This window comes from Sycon ciliatum, chromosome 8 (assembly GCF_964019385.1).
Source record: "Sycon ciliatum chromosome 8, ocSycCili1.1, whole genome shotgun sequence".
In the NCBI taxonomy this organism is placed as follows: Eukaryota; Metazoa; Porifera; class Calcarea; order Leucosolenida; family Sycettidae; genus Sycon; species Sycon ciliatum.
This window is the reverse complement of record NC_088650.1, coordinates 23,409,971-23,431,318: the sequence shown is the minus strand read 5'-3', so window position 1 is coordinate 23,431,318 and position 21,348 is coordinate 23,409,971. Positions and strand designations below refer to the sequence as shown.

General features: G+C 46.7%; 1 protein-coding gene across 2 annotated transcripts; it reads right to left on the bottom strand.

The window, feature by feature from the left end:
- Positions 1–1,499: 1,499 nt before the first annotated feature.
- Positions 1,500–20,502, bottom strand: LOC135822390 (beta-xylosidase-like). 2 transcript variants are annotated; one of them, XM_065335144.1, is made up of 15 exons: positions 19,998–20,502; positions 18,676–18,765; positions 17,796–17,887; positions 17,035–17,152; positions 15,122–15,204; positions 11,348–11,502; positions 10,715–10,841; positions 9,976–10,064; positions 9,177–9,327; positions 8,317–8,831; positions 6,696–6,856; positions 6,132–6,276; positions 5,344–5,562; positions 2,418–2,553; positions 1,500–1,724 (listed from the first exon to the last, which is right to left on the bottom strand). In XM_065335144.1, exons 1-15 carry the CDS (start codon positions 20,105–20,107, stop codon positions 1,573–1,575), a joined length of 2,343 nt encoding a protein of 780 aa, XP_065191216.1. In that variant the 5' UTR covers positions 20,108–20,502; the 3' UTR covers positions 1,500–1,572. The 2 variants fall into 2 exon arrangements, with proteins under 2 accessions (XP_065191216.1, XP_065191217.1); XM_065335145.1 differs by lacking the exon at positions 17,796–17,887 and having other exon boundaries at positions 19,998–20,500.
- Between the last annotated feature and the right edge of the window lie 846 nt (positions 20,503–21,348).

Here is a 21,348-nt window from a genome sequence, read left to right as displayed (position 1 = left end):
GCTCAGAGTGCCGTTCCTACCTGGTCCCTCAGGCCGTAGCTCTATCGCCTTTGTTGGCAGTACCACATGGAACTCTCTCCCTGCTGATATTCGCGCTTGCGACGTACGCCACACGTTTCAAGCATTGCTGTCTGGCTATGACCTCATCTCCCTCGTCAACTAGCTCTCCGATGTTGTGCCTACTATGTCTTCTTCACAGATTCTGCCTGAACAGATGCTCATCAATTATGTTCTTGTCCTCTATCCTAGTCCAAATCCTGCCTTGCCCATGCATGACTCTCATGAAATGCCCGTACTAAAATTTAATAGTCTGTAGAACAAGAATATTGTATATAATACTTCTCTCATCAACTATGATAATACCCATTTCATACCCCCCCCCCCTTCATAAAATTAATACCTACTGTTTTCTTTCCTTTCATTTCATCTTCTTTTCCGTTCCTTTCTTCTTCATACACATTTTAAACATTTTCATCATATTGTGAGAGCCGTGGGCCAACAGCCCCGGTGAGAAGGCAGTCTTGCCTGTTCATATGGTGAAGTAAAATAAAGAAACAACAACAACCTACGTGAGAAGGAGTACCATAGACATTCTTTAATAGCAAACAACGGTAACGCTATTTTTTACGGTACTCGTACCTTGATCACCCAAATAGCGTTGAAGCTGCAGCGTATAAACGTTATGGGGGCTGATTTATCGTTGTGACCAACGGTGCGTGTTTTGGCCAAATATTGCATAGTCCGTACGCATTTCACCTTGTATCGCGTATATGGTGACAAAAATGGTTGTACCGCGCGAAATCAAAGCTACTCTCGTGGCAACAGCGTACTAAAAATAGCGTGCATCTTGCTAAAGGTCGAACCCAAATCACGTTATTTTCCCCCTTACGATAATACCGTTACAACATAACGTTTTTTGCTAAGGGTGTCAAATGTACTAGTTACAAGACTAGAAATCTTAGATGTTCTTCTCGGATAGAATTGGCCGGCTTATTTCTCCTTCCTCAAGCAAAAACAAGAGCTCCGTGTGGCGTCCCACGGCAGCGGAAAGGCGGCTCCTGACCCGCCCTGTATGCGAACCGGTGCTATTTTTTTTTACAACAAGAATAATAATATTCGTGGGGTCCGCGTTGGCATCGCTTGAATGTTCAGAAACACACAACCAGACTGAGAATGAAAAAGTGAAGTACTAGCTAGATTACCTGTGTGTGGCTTGCATGCACTCTACCATGTACCAGGGCCTAGGGAGTGCACTCAGACCTCTCTTAACCACACACATCCGTTTTCCACAAAAAAATATCCGGATTGGCGCGGGAACCGGATAATCGAACACACATACTGTATGTATGCATGCATGACATATGCTGTAAATCGGTAACCAACGATTTTCTTCCGGACGGCGAGGGATCCGGATAAAAAGGGACTGGATAAGCGAGGTCTGAGTGTAGTAAAATATCGGTATTTTACTACTCCCTGCACTCCACTTGGACAACTAACTGTTACTTGCACTGCAGCAGCACGTTACTGTGTAATTCATCGCATTTTTTCAGTGACCCAGGCATGTGTGTAGTATTAAAATGTGATGGTGGTAGTGAGAACATCAGTATTGCTACAGTCTCCCACCCTGACAGTGTACACGCCAGGCATGATTCTCTGCTCTAAGTGTGTGTCGTGTAGAGACAAGTCCAGCCAGTCCACTGCACGACTAACTGTCCGCTTCTCGCCTGTACAAAAGTATGATATAAACAACGGGGTTCATGTCATACACAGACACACATGCACGTGCACACACCACCCACACACACACACACACACACACACACACACACGTGCACACACACACACATACACACACACACACACGTGCACACACACGTGCACACACACACACAGTTTGTTATTCGATGCCTAGAAAACATACAGTAGTTGTGTACAAACCAGGGAGTGGACTTACCACTCCTGGTACAAACATGGACACACCGGTGATAACTTGCGTGTATACAACAACAATAGATTTGAGTAGGAAAAAGATACGCAATGGGTCAGTCTTATCAGAGAGTACTGGAAAGCCGGATCAAGATCAAATACTTACGGTGTTTAGTTTGTTTGTAACTGTTATCTACATGACTGTACTGGCACATGATAGGTAGTTGCTGCATCCTCAACGTGACGCGGGGGTGGGGAGAGGGAGAGAGAGAGAAGCACGTGAGCGCAGCCGCCTTCACTACAAGCAATATAATTATTTCAAGCTTATTGAAACAAACCCTGCTCCCGCGGTCAGAATAGTAGGGGCAGTCTTTACACCCAATTAAAGGACCATGCCCGACAAATACACATGTTTTAGGTTACATTGTACTTTAGAGTTCCTGTTCAGTTGCGCACAAGCTCCTTTCCCATGTTCACAAGAATTAGCTCACCTTTCTTGAGGAAGACTTTGTCGAACGCAATCAAACGCTTCCAGTACGGTACCCATGGCAACACTGGATCTTGAACGTAAAACTGAACTACCTGTGTAGCGTCGCGGTCGCCGGTATTCGTGATGTCAACGGCAACCTGCAAACACAGGGAGAGCAGACGATTGTCACGGGGCGGGATTGCACCGTGAAGTGTTGCGCTCTTCCACCCATGGCATTCAGCCATGGCTATCAGTCTGAGCAAGAGTACATAACCCCCAAGAGTGTGCAACTGCCTGCACAACCTCTATGCTGTGCTGCGACGACAGAACTTCACATCACGTGACATGGTTCAAAAGGTTATACTGGCAAACAGTGCAAAGTGATCACAAGAGAGTTGTACCCAAAGCTGGGCTGCGTACAACCCAGTATCTATCATGCACAGAGTGCAAATAATGTGTACGGGTTCATCACGTGATGTCAAGTTCTGCCGTGGCAGACCCCATAGCTGGAGTTGCACACTCTTGGGGTTATGTACTCTTGGTCTGAGTCAAGTACTAACTATTACTTACTTATCATGACCAGGGAGTCGGTATTTTACGACTCCCTCACATGACAAGCTCAACTTCTACATAGCACACTTGCAGTTGTGCTCGGTGAAATCCAACCCAGAGAGCGTATTTGGTGCCCTCAACTCGAACTAGCACGCCCTTCCTTGACGCCCTGGAACAGGAAAGTGGCATGAATGCGGCTAGGCTGGACGTACTCAGGTACACATACTCCAGTACAATGATGTGATCGGAACTACCGTATTTCCCCGTAAGTTAGTTCTCCCCAATGACTTAGTACCCCTTATAAAAATACACTTTCCACTGCCGAGGTTATCACCCCGAAAGACAGTTCCCCCCGAAAGATAGTAAGTCCGTACCCGTCCTACATGTACAGACACCGTACAGTACATACACCATATGCACGGACACTAGAGTTGCGCAGGCTTCCCACTGCGTGCCATTTACCCCCATAAAAAAGTACTCCCCGAAAGATAGTACCACCGCCGAAAGTTAGTACTCATGTGGCTGCTAAGTTCGAAAGGGAAAATACGAAAAAAAATACGGTAGTCCAGGGCGCCAGCTTTGCACTTCGGGGCGGATTTCACCAAGCGCAACTGTGCTTGGAGAGCATGGCTGGCAATATAACACTAGAACACTAAACTAAACTTCAAAGTGAAGTATAATGCTGATGCCTTGCTCGGTGGCATGATAGCATGATCAACACCACGCACCGTGTTTTCCTGCTGATTGCGTTACAAGCATGAAACGTGGAGTGATAACACCAATGGCATTGCTGCATTGTGGCATTGTACGCGCGGCAGACTTGACCTTTGCAGTGGCAGACTTGACCTTTGCAGTGGCAGACTTGACCTTTGCAGTTGCAGACTTGACCTTTGCAGTTGCAGACTTGACCTTTGCAGTTGCAGACTTGACCTTTGCAGTGGCATACTTGACCTTTGCAGTGGCATACTTGACCTTTGCAGTGGCATACTTGACCTTTGCAGTGGCAGACTTGACCTTTGCAGTGGCAGACTTGACCTTTGCAGTGGCAGACTTGACCTTTGCAGTGGCAGACTTGACCTTTGCAGTGGCAGACTTGACCTTTGCAGTGGCAGACTTGACCTTTGCAGTGGCAGACTTGACCTTTGCAGTGGCAGGTTCTTCTTACCCTATCAGTGTATGAGAGAGCTACCACCGGTTGAGGTTGAGGTTGAGGAAGTGTGAAAACGTTTGGTGGAGATGGACAGTCTTACTGGTATTGAGCCTCCATTGAAGCATCCACATGCTAGAAGCAGACTACAGCTGGTGTTAACATACTTTAGATCAGTCAAGTTTAACCCCCCCCCCCCCACACACACACCACACACACACACACACACGCACATACAACACACACAACACGCACACACACACACACACCACTACTACTACTACTACTACTACTACTACTACTACTACTATGATACAGCTACCCTAAACGGGTCACGCCGCCCTCCACCCAAGCATGAGCACTATGAGGGGCAGTGGCAAATAAAGAGGATCAGCTAGCAGAACTGGCAAAACAGATGAAACAATGGAGCAGAACAGACGGCTGCTATACTGTAACAACAACCTGACAGCTACAGTGACAACGACTGAAAATGAACAGGAAGGAAAAAAAATTCAAAATTTCACGTCACGAAAAAACACTGTCCACGAAAGAATCCACCAAGCAAAAGGAGTGTGGGCATCCGAAATCCCACCAGGACTCCACTAGCAGTTCTTCCACGTTGACGATGTAAGCGGCAGGGCAAGGCCTCACAAATCCGACAGACTTCCACAACGCTTGACCAGTGCACTCATGACGACGAAAGATTGAAGTTTCAATTCCCACCATTCCGCCATTGGGACCTTCCTCTCCGCACTCGCTCGTCCACTCCACTGAAAACAACGAGTTGTTCCAGCACTCCACCAGCCAATCCGCAATTCCCACCACTGCATTCTTCGAGCTTGGATTCTTCACAGCACTCGAGGGACAGCTACTCCACTGCGAGTGGTGGACCACGGCCGACGCAGCAGTGACAATATCGAAGTAAATTGTCCTGCAAGCTACATCGCGATTCCGCGCTCCAATCATGCAGCACTACCTTGGCAGTGTGCGAGGGTGCTCCAGGGTCGACTCTGGCTACGCCAGAGTCGCCCTGGGCAGGCAGAAAACTTGGGAGAAAGCCAAGAACACGGAGCTCAGAAAGTGTAACCTGCTCCCAAGGAGCACAAAACAACACGCACACACACACACACACACACACACACACACACACACACACACACACACACACACACACACACACACACACACACACACACATACTTTTGAAGTACAACACACGCAACGCACACATGACTGTGATGTTACTCACCATTAGTGGAGCTTTCTCATCTCCTGTCTTGGTGGCCTTGAGTGCGTCAAACTTGAACTCAGACAATGACAAGCCATAGCCAAACGGGAAGAGAGGAGTGGACAGACTTCCCTTGTAGTCGTCATAGCGTCGTCCGTCTGGGTCTACCGTTTGTCCGCGTGCATTGGCTACCCATTTACCACGAATCTGCTGTAGCCAAGGACTTGATGCCCCATTCACCTGTGCAGTACATCACACCATCCAATGCGCATTCATCTTATGAGCAGCTGGAAAGAAAAGAAAAGCATTGAATTGTTCTTCAGTGGATCCGACTGCCATGTTGTTGTCCAGTGCTGCAGCAGACAATTGCAATGGTTTCACTTAGGGGTGAAACAATTATACCGAATACTCGAGTACTCGCTCGGTTTTTTCAAAAATAATCGTACTCGGAATAAATCAGAGTACTCGTTCATACATGGTACATGCATTTACCACAGAAATCTGCGGTTTCAGAGCAGCAGTCGGCAGATATTGATGTGCAGACGGTGTGGTGAACATTTGTTCACGAGTAGAGAGAGCCCAAATGACCCACCAACCACTATACCCGAGAAAAATGACTGCCACTCGGTTCAATCAGGGTTGTATCATGTGATTTTAAGGCCCTTGGTGTGCAATTTTTAGGAGATGAAGAATACTCGAATACTCGAATATTCGATCAGAGAAAATCAGAGTACTCGAACTCGGGATCTCAGTGCCAACTTTCACCCCTAGTTTCACTGAAGAAGAATACTCGTCCAATATGGGCGTACCTGTCCCACATTCCTTGGCCATCCCTGTGCCAATCGTCCCGTTGGTTCAGCGTGGCCAAGAATAGCGTCACCAATTGCAACACCACCCATCTGCCCCGACCTCCACGCAATCAACACGTAGTCAGCCATGTCCAGTACTGCATTCCTACACACGGCGCGCAAAGAAGCAAGGAACAGGACAGGCAAGGCAAACACATGTATCGTACAGCATTAATGTATGCAAGCGCCTCAGCGGCAGGCAGCCAACACACCTATGCCGGTTGCAGTGCATACCACTCTGGGGAACAGCTCACGTATCACCTAAACGGCCATTGGGATGATTTTCACGGTTTTGCTTTTGTTTTTGTTTCCCCTTTTTTCTGTACACTGCAGTAACATTTTTTAATGCTATCGGTTTGTTAGGACACTAGTACTGGAAACATCAAAGGATAAGAAGTTAAAAACCCTGCCAGGTATACATGACAAAGCAAATCAGGCTTTCAAAAGCCAGTGGAACAGTTTTAGACGAATGGATGGTAAGTTCAAAAAGTAAAGTTTCTAAACGTTTCCTCGGTCTGTCCTTACTTGTCACCGAACGTCACCGGTCCCCCGCTCGTCACGACAAGAATGATTTTTGCCTTGGTTACATTCTTCACTTGTTCGATGAGTTTCAGCTGGCCACCAGGAAGGTCCAGCGAGTCACGATCATGCCATTCGCCATAGGACATTAGAGAATCTCCGACCACCTGAACGAATAGGAGAGCATGCAACATCAGCAGCAATCGACTATGCAATAACACATACATGTACATGTACATGTACATGTACTGCAAAGTTGGTAGTAAATAAATAAGCCTCTTTTAGAGATCCTACTCTGGTTCTGCCCGTACTAGTAGTAGTAGAATCCTAAAGGACGTTTTGGCTCTTCGTTGAGCTCATTTAGTTATTACACATAGACACTCAGTGTCTTTCCACTCGGAAACAATTCTCCTCATACTTCAGTAAGAATCATTATCATTAGTATCAGAGATACTCGAACTCGTGACTGTCCTCTAAGAAGTAATGGTGAGGAAGCGTCTACATCACGACGGCTGGGGTAGATATTCCCACCAGCCGTACGCGACGCAGAAAATGCTAGTGTCAGGATAAGGACAGCGTTGAGGCGAATAGAGACATACCGTAGAAGTCTCCGGTAAACGAAAGCAATACAACGGGAGAAGAAGAAGACTGTATAACCATAAACGGGACAAGTCATGGCAGTAAGTATAGAACTAGAAAACAAATGGGAACAGGGTTGACTTGACATAAAACGTACATGTAACAATAAATCGTAGTGTTGTCCGACGGTAACACACAGTAGCAATAAATACTAGAAATGCATCGAAAGTGCAGCTGTCAAATCAGAGACAATGTACAGAGTGAAGACGTATGCAATATCTAACAGCCTCTTTACAAATGCTGTATGCACTGCTCTTTCCATTATTTTCTTCCTATGCAAGTCGCAACTCCTGTTTTGAGTTGTTTTTCTTCTCTCTTTTTCTTTCCCTACTAGTTGCTGTTACACTCACTGATCCCTATGCACAGATATACAGCATTCCCTCACTATACTAGTGGACCATTGTTATTAGGCTAGGGCCTGTTTTGGACTTCCCACTCTAAATGAAGAATACAAACAACAACAAACAACAATACCATGCTCGTACCCGTACCAAGGGACTGTGTCGGGGAGATGTGTTATATTTGTGATGGCTCTAGCCTTGTTTCACCAATGCTGATATGCAACAATGTTTTACTCCTGAACTAACATACAAAGCTATGACGTTTATGCGTACGGAGGAACATCGTGTAGAAGAGACGTTACACACAGTGCAGTCAAGCCAATGTGCAACGTACCACCAAGATGCAAACTCCGTCCCAAGCTAATGCATACGAGTATCCAAGGTCAAATGACTGCTACACCATTTTATGCAGGATCCTCAAAACCGTACTTTATACGTCTATAGCCCTTGAAACCTGTTTTACGATGACAGCTTGTCACAAGGACACACTGTATGGAAAACAGTGTTCCTGACTGAAGCCATAAACCGGTAGGTATAGAGTCTCGGTCTTGTGGCCATACGAACCGTATGGGGCCCGCTTTTATCCTTTAGAATAGTGTGTTATATGATTATATATCCAGGATATTCTAAAGCTTCACTGTACTCACCACCACAACGTGAGTAGCGTTTGCAGCCAATTGAAGTGCCTTCTCCAAGTCCGCCGTGCTCGAGTTGCCAATCTCGCAGCCTCTAGAGTAGGCCACACGCCCCGTCGAGCCGTTGACTTTCTCCTTCAGATACGTGGCCACTGTCTTAATGTCGACGTCGCCGTACTGGCTGTTGGGGCCGGCCATGTTGGTTTGGGCATCGCAGTGCGAGGCAGCTGAAGATGAGCGTGATGGAGAGGATACAGACTGTGCATACTCTGCTCCATGCTCTAAGTTGACGCCAGCCAGTTCACCTATCTCAAATGAGCTCTCTTCATCCGGGCACCCGCCATTGGGCCCCAAAACGGCAATGTACGCATCACCGGTTGATGCAATCGGCGGCCATTGTCCAGTGGGATATTTGGCAATGGTCATGCCCTGGAGTGCTGCCTCGTACGCCAGCATCTGGTGTTCCGGCGTGTTGAGAACAGAGGGAGCTGTGTCATTGACCAGTGGTTCATCAAACAACCGCAGAGCTGCGCAACAACACAACACGTTGGACAAGAAGGAGAGCAGAGTTAAGCAGCATTCACAGCCAAGGGTCTTGGACTTCAGATAGTTGTATATTTGGCAGCCGCAAGTTTCCAATCACATTTGACGATCATTGCATCTGATAAGGAACATTTCGTTGGGCTGGTTGACACTGCTCCAGCAACAGACACGCACACACACACACACACACACACACACACATGTGTGGGCGTGCACACACACACACACACACACACACACACACACACACACAAACACACACACACACACAAACATATGTGAGCGAGTGCACACACAAGCAGCGATCAAATCAACATTCATGGACTCACCAAATTTCCCTGCGAGAATATGTCCTGCAGCAGTGTCGATATCGGATACCGTGATGAGCCCATCACTGAGGGCATCCCCCAGTCTATTGTAGCTATGCAGTGATGGATCATGGCCACACATCGAGTCTATGTCAACGCCACCTTGGAGACCCTGAACAAACCGTTGAAAACACATATTTCTTTAAAGGGGAAGTTAAGCCTAAAATCATAATTTCACCAGTTGTAGTCTTCGCGGTGCAGAGTCGAATGGTCTTGGTCCAAGGAAGCTGAGACGCTCCCTTCCTCCTTTATGCCCAATCAAACTCACAACTTCCACCGAAACTGGGTGACTGCGCCCTACTAGATGGGGATTTGTATGCAAAATGTCACTAAAAGCGCCATTTAATTCTTATAAAAGCATGGATGACAGCGATTGGCCCATATGTTATTCTTTTGGACGCCGAGTCGACTTGTCTTGATCCGAGAAGGCAGTGAACTTGGTTGAATAAGCGGTCACGTGCTCATGCGTACACTAGTCACCTGGTCACCGTGCCTGCAGGCTACAACTTTCACACCAAGGTTCAACTCGAGTTCAACTCGAGTGACAGGATCGCGCCCAAACAGGCTGTTTGTTGTACCCTTCAGGCACAGTGACCAGGTGACTGGTGTATGCATGAACACGTGACCGCTTATTCAACCATGCTCGATTGGAAATAAGAGCCAAACGAACGCTACATCGTAGCATTCTCGGACCAAGACCGGTTGACTCAGCGTCCAAAGACTACAACATATGGGCCAACCGTGGCCATCCGTTTACTACCTTTGCGGCCGCTTGCGTAGCATTGGCTGCAATTCGGTACTGTGCAAGGACGGATATGTCGTTGCAATCACTCGTAATACTGCCATTACCTGCAGCCAGCAAACACACCATAAACACATCACACACACACACACACACACACACACACACACACACACACACACACACACACACACACACACACACACACACTCAGACTCAAACTCAGACATGCCCATCACGGAAGCGATGAAAGCGAACAGCTATGTTAGACATAGCAACTTTTGCTGGGATTACACCATTCAACAGCTTGCAGGGCTGATGAATTGACCGCCACTAATTTTAGCCTGGTATCCACCACACAGTTGATTGAAGTGGCTTTTTCTGGCCAGTGACTCCCTATTTTTTCACACATACACACACACACACACGCATGCACATGCGCACACTACTAGTTAACGAAATACACCGTATGGATTTGTATCCATATGTGGCAGTGCAATGCCTCGCACAGCTAAAGCACATGAATGGCATGATGCATAATATCTACAATTATTATCTACAAGGTAACATGGCACCAGATGCATGTATATGCACAAGTCATGGTTTGACCGTGACCGGCATTCTACTTTCTCACACAAACTGCCTCTACTGTACTGCCTAGCCCGGCTTAGTCTTAGTCAGGTTCAGTCAGGCAAGAATAGCAAGGCTCATCACACGCAAGCATACACTGTGTCATTGTTTACTGTCTAGTACTTACCGAACCCAAATGTTTCTCTTAAGATGGAATTGACCAAATACGGGTTGCCATGGCATGGTAAATGATTCACAGTTTGATGGCTGGCCATCGCTCCTCTGCCACCATGCATGGCAAATGCTTGCCATGGCTGAGAGACAACACACAAATGAACATCGGAAACACAAGAGAGTATAACACCACTGTGAATTCCACATATGGGTCAGTGAAGAATCATATAATTCCACATATGGGTCACTGAAGAATTATATAATTCCACACATGGGTCACTGAAGAATCATATAATTCCACATATGGGTCACTGAAGAATCATATAATTCCACATATGGGTCACTGAAGAATCATATAATTCCACATATGGGTCACTGAAGAATCATATAATTCCACATATGGGTCACTGAAGAATCATATAATTCCACATATGGGTCACTGAAGAATCATATAATTCCAAATATGGGTCACTGAAGAATCATACAACACAAAACAGCAATACCTATACTTTCGGCTTCGATTTCTGCTTTACATTACCAGCGATGACATCATCCTTGTTGCGAGCCTCCGTATACTCAAGAGGCAATAGATGTCCATTCATAATGCGTGCCAACTTGCCTACTGCTTTGCTAGGAGTTTCTGTACCTTGAGATAGATATCAAACAGTGTTTGCATGTCGAAATGAGACGGCCCGGCGTTTTGCCCGCCGGCCGCGTTTCCATACGCAGCATAGTGCTTGGCCAGTGACACGAAATGTTTGCTATGATCCAAGTATGACAAAGGTCCCGTGCCGTTGTCACCTATAGTGGTCGGCAACAAAGAAAATAAATATTAATGTTGGAAGCAGAAAAAGTGTTGGCCGGATATCCAGCCCTCTCTAAAGTACACACAAGTATCAAACTACATTCCACTAAAATGATGTAAAATCATTCGCGGTTCGCGTGAGACTCTGCTACAGGCCCAGTTTTTCGTAACCGTAGGAATGCCATCACCCTGCAAAGATCTAAGGCGCAGATGCAGCTCCTGAAGTGGTGGGAGGCGAGTAGATCAGACCCACCAAAAGTGTTAACTGTGGGTCGCAGCACGGCTGGAAAATAATCCTTCCGCTTCCAAGCAGGACTTGAGCGTGCTGCCCTCTATTTTCTAATCATGGTCTTAGACCCGCATCCCATTATGCCTGTCTGCACCCCACTGGATAAGTAACACACAAGATGTAGGCAGGCATGGCAATGATGGAGAACACACATGACCTTCTTTTCCGGACACAGGGCAGAACAATTCCAAATCTGACCATTTCTGTTCAAGAATTCTACTCTGAAGCATGATGCCCATCATCATGACATCATAATTATAATTATGGCGTGCTTGGAAGAACTTGAATTCTTATGCGCGGTAGAAAGTACCGGAAGTCGCTAGCTTTGCGTGCCAAGCCCTCTTCATTCACCTTCACCTGTAGCAGGGGCAAATCCAGAGATCTCTACAGGGGGGGGGGCAGTTTTCCCAAAACTCAATAGCTGATACATGTACATGCGCATGGTTTCCAATAGTACATTTGTGAATTTTAGGGGGTTCGAAGGTTCTGCAAAGTAGAGCGGCAGTAGGGCGGCACAACGCAGAAAAGTGTATGAAGAATGCAAAGCAATGTAAAAAGAAGGTGCGGTGGATAATATAGGAACACAAAGCAATGCAAGAGAAAAATTGAACGCAACGGCGGAGGTGGATAAAATGAACGCAATGGTGAAGGTGGATATAATGTGAATTGTGAAAGAAGGTGAGACTGTCCAAAGGAAGACGTGGTTATAAGCTTATTTCAGTACTATTAAAGGAGTACCTCAGACCAATGGAGTCTAGAATGGTGGAGCAGTCTCCTATCAGTAGAATGTTTGTGTGTAGGTGAAAACAACTAGGGGTGTAAAAAGAAGCAGCCGGGTAGGTGTGATTCTCAGACATGTTGAGGTGACTAGCCAGGCTTTTCGTCTTTTACCAGGCGATAAATGGTGCCTGGCCCAAAATGGTGTCAAGTTTGTGTTTCATCCACAAGGTTTTTTACACCTTACTTAGATCGGTTAGACCTGGATGATATGGGAGTATGAGTGGCGGTGTGGTGTTGTTTTTTAGAGCGAGTGGGTCGTTTGCGATGAGTAGAGGATATGGCTGCGTTAACTACTGACGTGGAGTAGCCACGTTCGATTAGTTTAGCTGCTAGAGAGGAACGAGTACCAAAAGAGGTGGCTTCGTTCATAGATCCTCTATCCGCTCTGATCATCTCCCCAGGTGCCATTGCCTTCCAAGTATGGGATGGGTGGGATGATCCGGGAGAGATATATTGGAATTTGTTTGTTCGTTTAAGGTTAATTTTGGATTCAATTATTTAAAAATGAATACAGGTTGGGATGTCAAACTATTAGAATGCATGTAAAGTGAAGTCCATGTCCCGACCGGTTTCGCTGTCTATAGCTCATCAGGGGACGCTTAAAAAGAAAGCCGTGGACTAAAAATTAAAAAGGTGAGTACTTTTACATTGGCGGCCTCAGCACAAGTCCATACATACACTCACGCATTTTCGCCAGCACAAGTCTAGGTCCTCTGCCGAACCAAAACCAACCCAAAAACCCACTATGTTCCAAACATAGGGTTTTGTAGTTGTCAGTTGTTATGCCAACAGTAGTGGAGCTTTTATCCGCTCTACACACCACAAGATTGGTGTTACGAAGAGTTAGGAGGGCTTTTAGTTCAGGTGGTGTGAGATTGTTATTTGTGGGTTTGGGTTTGTAGTTTTGTAGAGTAATGCCAGAGATTGAAAAAAAGTGCAGCAGAACTAATTTTCAACGAATCTAAAAACACCACACAGGTCACGATGATCGGGGACATTGAAATCTCTGACACCGCCCGCGACATCCTAATCTCGATCTTAAATTCGTTCCTCGCACTAACACTCTCCCACACAAATCCTGGGCAGATAATGTCCCTAGATTTCTGCGTAATCTACACGTCCATGCATACTTCATGGATCAGCCACGCGCTAAAAATCAATATTCTAGAATTTTGCCAAATCTAATTGGACACCACCGCTCAACCCTATTCCTATCGAACTTATTGAGTTTAGTATGCACCCTGGCACTACTCTACAAAACTACAAACCCAAACCCAGAAATAACAATCTCACACCACCTGAACTAAAAGCCCTCCTAACTCTTCGTAACACCAATCTTGTGGTGTGTAGAGCGGATAAAAGCTCCACTACTGTTGGCATAACAACTGACAACTACAAAACCCTATGTTTGGAACATAGTGGGTTTTTGGGTTGGTTTTGGTTCGGCAGAGGACCTAGACTTGTGCTAGCGAAAATGCGTGAGTGTATGGACTTGTGCTGAGGCCGCCAATGTAAAAGTACTCACATTTCTAATTTTTAGTCCACGGCTTTCTTTTTAAGCGTCCCCTGACGAGCTATAGACAGCGAAACCGGTCGGGACGTGGACTTCACTTTACATGCATTCTAATAGTTTGACATTCCAACCTGTATTCATTTTTACATAATTGAATCCAAAATTAACCTTAAACAAACAAACAAATTCCAATATATCTCTCCCAGATCATCCCACCCCTCCCATACTTGGAAGGCAATGGCACCTGGGGATATGATCAGAGCGGATAGAGGATCTATGAACCACCTCTTTAGGTACTCGCTCCTCTCTAGCAGCTAAACTAATCGAACGTGGCTACTCCACGTCAGTAGTTAACGCAGCCATATCCTCTACTCATCGCAAACGACCCACTCGCTCTAAAAAACAACACCACACCGCCACTCATACTCCCATATCATCCAGGTCTAACCGATCTAAGTAAGGTGTAAAAAACCTTGTGGATTAAACACAAACTTGACACCATTTTGGGCCAGGCACCATTTATCGCCTGGTAAAAGACGAAAAGCCTGGCTAGTCACCTCAACATGTCTGAGAATCACACCTACCCGGCTGCTTCTTTTTACACCCCTAGTTGTTTTCACCTGCACACAAAAATTATACTGATAAGAGACTGCTCCACCATTCTAGACTCCAATGGTCTGATGAGGTACTCCTTTAATAGTACTGAAATAAGCTTATAACCACATCTTCCTTTGGACAGTCTCACCTTCTTTCACAATTCACATTTCACAATTCACATTTTATTCACCTTCACCATTGCGTTCATTTTATCCACCTCCGCCATTGCGTTCAATTTTTCTCTTGCATTGCTTTGTGTTCCTATATTATCCACCGCACCTTCTTTTTACATTGCTTTGCATTCTTCATACACTTTTCTGCGTTGTGCCGCCCTACTGCCGCTCTGCTTTGCAGAACCTTCGAACCCCCACCCCCCCCCCCCTTGGATCCGCCACTGTGTAATTTTACTGTCGACCAGTAGGACCTGTGTTCTCACCTTGGTATCCTGCAACCGCGGCCTTGGCGTATGCTGCCGACAAGGTTGGGTTCTCAGAGAAGCCTTCAGAGTGTCGACCAAATCTAATTGCCAACACAGAATGCCAGAGAGTCACCACAAGCATGCTTCCACATTCAACAAGCTAGTCTACACCACACCTGTCAAGTACTGAGAGTGCTCTTTCTGGATCACCAGGGCAAAATCAGTGGATTTGCCTTGATTTTTCGGGATATACCATACTTTTTTTTCCAAAATTCCGTTTTCAACTTTTAAATGATGACACCAACATTAAATTTTATGACACCGGGTGATGATATATGCATGTACATAGCATTTTCCACATGTTCGAGACTCAAAGAGGTTTGGAGATTGTTCATGGTAGGAGTACTAGAAAATCCACTGGTTCTACAGCTATGGCGGTACAGAATCAACAAGGACAGCTAGACACAGTCACTTGAACTGGAAGTGCTCCAAGAACAAGATCAAGATTTTGCTTCGTGTGACAGTGATTTCCGGGATAATCGACAGGAATTTCGGGATCGCGGGAGTTCACCCAAAGTTGCGGGATAATCCCGAAAATCGGGATGCTTGGCAGGTATGCTACACCAAGCCATATTTCCGCTAGTTTGAAGTACTTCAGTACAAACCTGCCCCCAGGGTTCATACCCCAGGAACACGCAGTCAGCATGTGCCAGTCCATAAGCACCAACTCATCAACCCACTTCCACCAGGTGCTCCAGATTGCATCAGGAGATCTTTCCCATTCACCGCCTCATCGGTGAACGGTACTGCCTACCCTCCTACTCTCTTCCGGCAAGAATTACCGTTGAAGAGTATGCCTGCCTTCAAGGCAGCTGCCTGGAAGCACCTTCGCCAGAAGGACCGGCTGTGGGCCATAGACAGCAACTAAGATCAACTAAGAACCATAACACTGTACACACGCCTTACACCTGTATTTGATTTTCTACTTTATGGTGCGATTTTAGTACTACATTCCTCTCCCCCTCAACCCGCCCTCACCCCTTCCTGGTACGCGCATCCGGTGCTGACTCCGAGACCTCTGGTCGGACTAGCTGGACTCGGGAATTGGATGGAAATTGTATTCAGGTAGTAGATTAACACTGGCTGCGTGACTATCTACTGCATTGTCAATGTTGGCACTGCATTGCTGTTCTCATCATCAATAGGACCCAGTCTCTCTATAACACCTAGTCAGTAGTCAGTAGTCGGAATGATTTCGGAAACTAATTTCTGATGGTGGGTTTCCACGGCTTCTAAACAGTTCATCACCCTCTCCTCTCCCTCTCCCTTGAGTGTTTCAAAGCACATTGTGCACAAACACACCGGCGAGGCAAAGACATTGTCCTTTTGGTAGGCTCATGCACTTGCTCAGGATCGCCTAACAGAGACCCATATGATAAGTAGACAGTTTCCTCGGAGACAAGAACGCAATATGCTTTTTAAGTGTTGGTGCCAGTCTTCCTCTATTTGAGGGGCAGTTTCTTTTTGCATCATGTCTTTGTTCGAGGAGACATCATGCCAGCAAATGTCACCTTCCAACGTACATGGTTTCCGCTAAAGAAACGGCTGGAATAGACGAAGTCACTTTTGAGAGATTACTTCGAATAATCGGGTTAATTTGAGTATAGTATTATTTCCTTCTGAACTTCAACTTAATAAAAAAAAACATGTATTACAAGCCGTGCACAAAATAGGATGTCTGTGGTAGAGTCCATCTAGTGATCCATACAGTGCTCCTCAATGAAATCTGATTGCGCGAGTCAAGTTTGCACCGTGCACCAGTGCCCAGCGCAGTCGTTCACATATATAGGGCTGCACAGTGCCTGGCAAGCACTTGACACGTGGCGTCGGATTTCATTGAGCAGCATTGTACATGCAGTTGTTGTACTGACCTGGGATCAGTGAACATGTTCAGTACTGGTGTGAGCCCTATGTCCACACCCACACTGCTTGCCTCCAGTGCTATGCTAGAGGCTATCATGGTGACCAGTGAAGTGTTCCAGGTGCAACCTGCATGATAATAGCCAGTACACAGTGCAGCAGCCACGAAAGGACGGCATTACGGTGAATCATAAGCATCACAAGCAGCATCTTTCACTTAAAATAATAAAATAACCAGTGGTTGGAATGTATGATGTGCAGAGCCATAGCACCCAGTCCGTCCCTGCCAGGCCATGGTCGGACCTTAGTGGGGCCATGGTCGGACTATGGCCAGACCTTATTTCAATAAAAGTTGACCCCCATTTTGCACAAAGCAGGGTTTCCGTCAATGATATTCATTTCTGGTGAAATATCCCATTTGACGGGACTACCTGAAATCCCGGTGCTACGGCCAAGAAATGATCATTTTTGTCACATATTTTCAATGACCACTACACATTCAGCACGTTCAGATCCAAAGAATAAATGGAATCACGGTTCGTATGGCGGTAAAGACAGTCGGATTGACTTTTCCGCATCTGAAGAAACGCCACCACCCTCCAGGATCAAGGTGTGAAAGCAGCTCCTAGGCGGTAAGAGGGTAATCGATCAGCCTCACAACACTACATGCGGTCACTGAAGCAAGGTGGCAGCTTGACTCCCAGGGTGTGCATACACAACATTGCACTGCTGCATCATGTTTAACTGCAAGTACTCCGCGATCCTGTCCTACCTTGCAGTACAGGTGTGGGGAATACCGTGCCGCCTTCAACAGAACTGTGAAGTGACTCCTCGGTGAAGGCAAGGGGCAAGTGCAACCTTGAGCTGCATGTCGCGTGACCCAGGCACACATACCCACATACAGCAGAGATAGTCATTGCAACCCGGGTGTTTCATGCTTCCACACCTGCAGTGCCCTGCTCGGCAAGTATGAATATGATCAGAATATATTTCATAGTTTATCTCTGCCTTGCCGATAAACGTGAAACGCTGTCAAAGTTCTCCCTAAAAAGTTGTACCGCCCCAGCTACCTCAACCAGAATACAGTGTGGATGATGATCAAGGGAGCACACAGTGCTACAGTATTTTGTTTGTAATCATATCATGTACCTATTGGATTTATAGTTCAGCTCTGACACCAAATTTCATTACAATTCACAGCACGTTGACATGCACGACACATTGGCACACGCTTCCTGCTCTGAAAAGCTGGCCGTATATTCAGTTGCTCCTTTGCACAGCTTCGACACTGACCCGATGATGGTGAAATGCCGGAATGTTGCCAAAATCTACACTAAAACAGTCCTCAGTGTTGCGCAGAGTGATGAAAACAAGCCTGTCAGCTCAAACACCTTCCTACTTACAAAGCAACTGCATGCATCCTCACCGGCCTTACTTCTGCAACAAACATACCTCCAGCATTGATCCTCTCCATTGCTCTCGTAACATTCAAATGTGGAAAGAAAGTAGTTTTGATGAAGCACGTTGCAACATGCTTGGAAAGATGGCACACTCGGCATGCTTGGAAAGATGGCACACTCGGCATGCTTGGAAAGATGGCACATTCAGCATGCGTACAACTAGCCTGTGATGTCCCCCCTCAGTGTTCTGACCTTTGCATGATCTTGCTCTGCATGTCATTGCGCTTCTGTGCTGAGCCAGGAAACACCGTCCAGCCAAGTCCTGTTTTGGAGTACTCTTCACTGCAACAACGATGATAGTAATAGCAGAATATTGATGTGTTCTTTAGCTTGAGGGAGTTAAAAAAAGTAAATTATCGTGTCCGTTCCCAAAGGGAACTCACGACGGCCGCTAACACCCAGTAAACCCTAGCGGCAGATGCAGCGCCTAACGGTGGGGGTGAGTGGATAAGTCTCACAACCACTGGCACAAGTGCCGAGAAAGACCCCATTAGCCGCATCCATGTACCCCTTGTGCCTGGCCACAAGTTCCCAGTTGACTGTGGGTAGCAGCACGGCTGGAAAAACCGCTCCCAGGCAGGACTTGAACCAGGTACCTCTCGTATCTCAATTATGGTCTTTGACAAACCCACTTTGCCTGCTGTTTTTGTGGTTTGAGGGAGTTGAACTGGGGGAAAAAAACGAAGGAAAAATGGACAATAATCGGCACCAGGACTCAAACATGGGACCTTTTGCTATAGTCTAGCAAAGCTGTAAAACTATTGGCTATGGTATAGCCGTCGTCCCAGCAGAGACCGTTCAACATTTTCCTCACCTCGAAACCCATGATAAAATTACAGTGATCTGTAAGCAGTATTATACAATGCTTCACTGAGGAAGTGCCTAAGGCCCACCTACAGGGCATCGTGGAAAAAGCCTGGCAATGTTTGTCTCCGTTCCCCAAGGGAACGCACAGTGGCTGCTAACACCTGGAATAACCCAATAGCAGATGCAGCAGCGCCTAATGGTGGAGGTTAGGGGGCAGGTCTCGCAACTACTGGCACAATTGCCGAGAGCCCCATCAGTCACATCCATATACCCGGCATTGTGCCAGTGGCCACAACTTGCACAAGTCACAGCTGACTGTGGGCAGAAGCAGCACGACTGGCCAAACCGCTCCCAGATATAGGACTTCAACCAGGTGCCTCTTGCTGCTCAAACATGGTCTTAGACTCGTCTACTATGCCAATGACACACATTGTGGTCTTCCCAGACTCAAATGTGTAAATGCCGCATACATATGTACAGTACAGCATATCAACTCCAAACATGGCGTCGCTTCCAGCCTGGAGTTCCATGGAGGAACAGGCTTTGGCTATCTAAGCCAAAGCTCCCTGCCCGCGAGTTACGACCATTGCCAGTAAGTTACTTCCACAAGTTCCAGACCTTCAATAGTGAACCGTCATGCACATTATATGTCAGCAGACCTACCTGAAGTACACACAAAGACAAGAACGCTGGTTGGCCTTCCTTACCCAATGTCACCCATCAGGTAGATAGCGGCCAGTTGGGCAATTTTCTCCTCGGTCGTCATCTTGGACAGCAGGTCAGTGACACGCTCTTGGATGGGTGCGCTTGGGTCCATGTACCCAGCCTGAACTGGCCGCCCAGGAGGACGGGGATATGCTTGCTCCTCTCCAACTCCATGCTCAGCCGGCGAAGCGTGTTGACCTCCGTTACAAACATTGCAATTCAGTGAAAGAGCCAGCAGCAAGACGCAGCCAAACAATGAATGACCTGAAATGGATGATGAGATGCTGTCCTGACTCCATGGCGGTTTCGCCTCGGTCGAGTCGCCAGAATCACAAGAGGCGCGGGGAAAATGCCGCAGTGGTAGGTGTGTGTTGCCTGCTGGCTACAACAATTGTAGGAACTTGATGAAGCAAGAACTTAGATTACAGAGATGATGCGAGGTGTTCGCAGGTTCGGAGGAGAAAGGAGGTGATGTACAACTAAACTGGAGTGGAGGTGTGAAGGCTTTTCGACTTCTCACTCTTTCGACGTTTGTCACAAACTTTGTGTCAGGTGCACCGGTGTTGATACGCTAACAGCTCACGTGCGGTGCTTATCATATGCCTTATGTTTGTTATGGTGTGTGGCTCCATGAAATCCGGGCAATGGATCTATCGTGTGCTCTTGTCTTGACAGTAGCCAGCGCCGCGTTCAAGTTAGTTTGACGCCTAGGCTAGTGTTCGTAATGTTAGGGCCGCGCGGTCCTCGGCGCTGCTCTGTGTGCATCCAAAAGTGCGGCTTCCATTCGGTAATCACGCACTAGCACTCTGTGCAATGCTGCTCAGTAAAATCCAACCCCGTGAATACTAAGGAAGCGAATGAAGAATAGATGCCAAAAAGTTATTTTACGAGGGGATTCAAGCAGATAACATTAGATAATGGGGGAAAGGGTAGGGCATAGGTGGAGTCCAGTCCGATGTTCACAGGTCTAAGGTAGCACAGCGCCCAAGCCTGGGACTGGCATGATTGTGATCGGATTTCATTGAGCTGCTTTGTGCATTGTCGTCACCATGGTCACTTACTCTTGACTACTATACTAGTCTCTAGTCTAGGTTACCATGGTTACCAAGACTCAAGTCAAGACTAGTCAAAGAGCCTTTTAAAAAAAGTGCTTGAGTAAAACATGGCAACGGGCGACAAGGTAGTGGAGATCTCTCGAGAGCTTGAATGGCCGTTGACACTTGGCGGCTAGGCTCAGTGTGACGACGATGTATGACCATGATCATCATTAATTTTGGTGAATGTGTGTGGTCACGGACATCAACTACCCATTTGCTACGTGATCACGTGGCAGGTCCCAGTACAAATATGTCA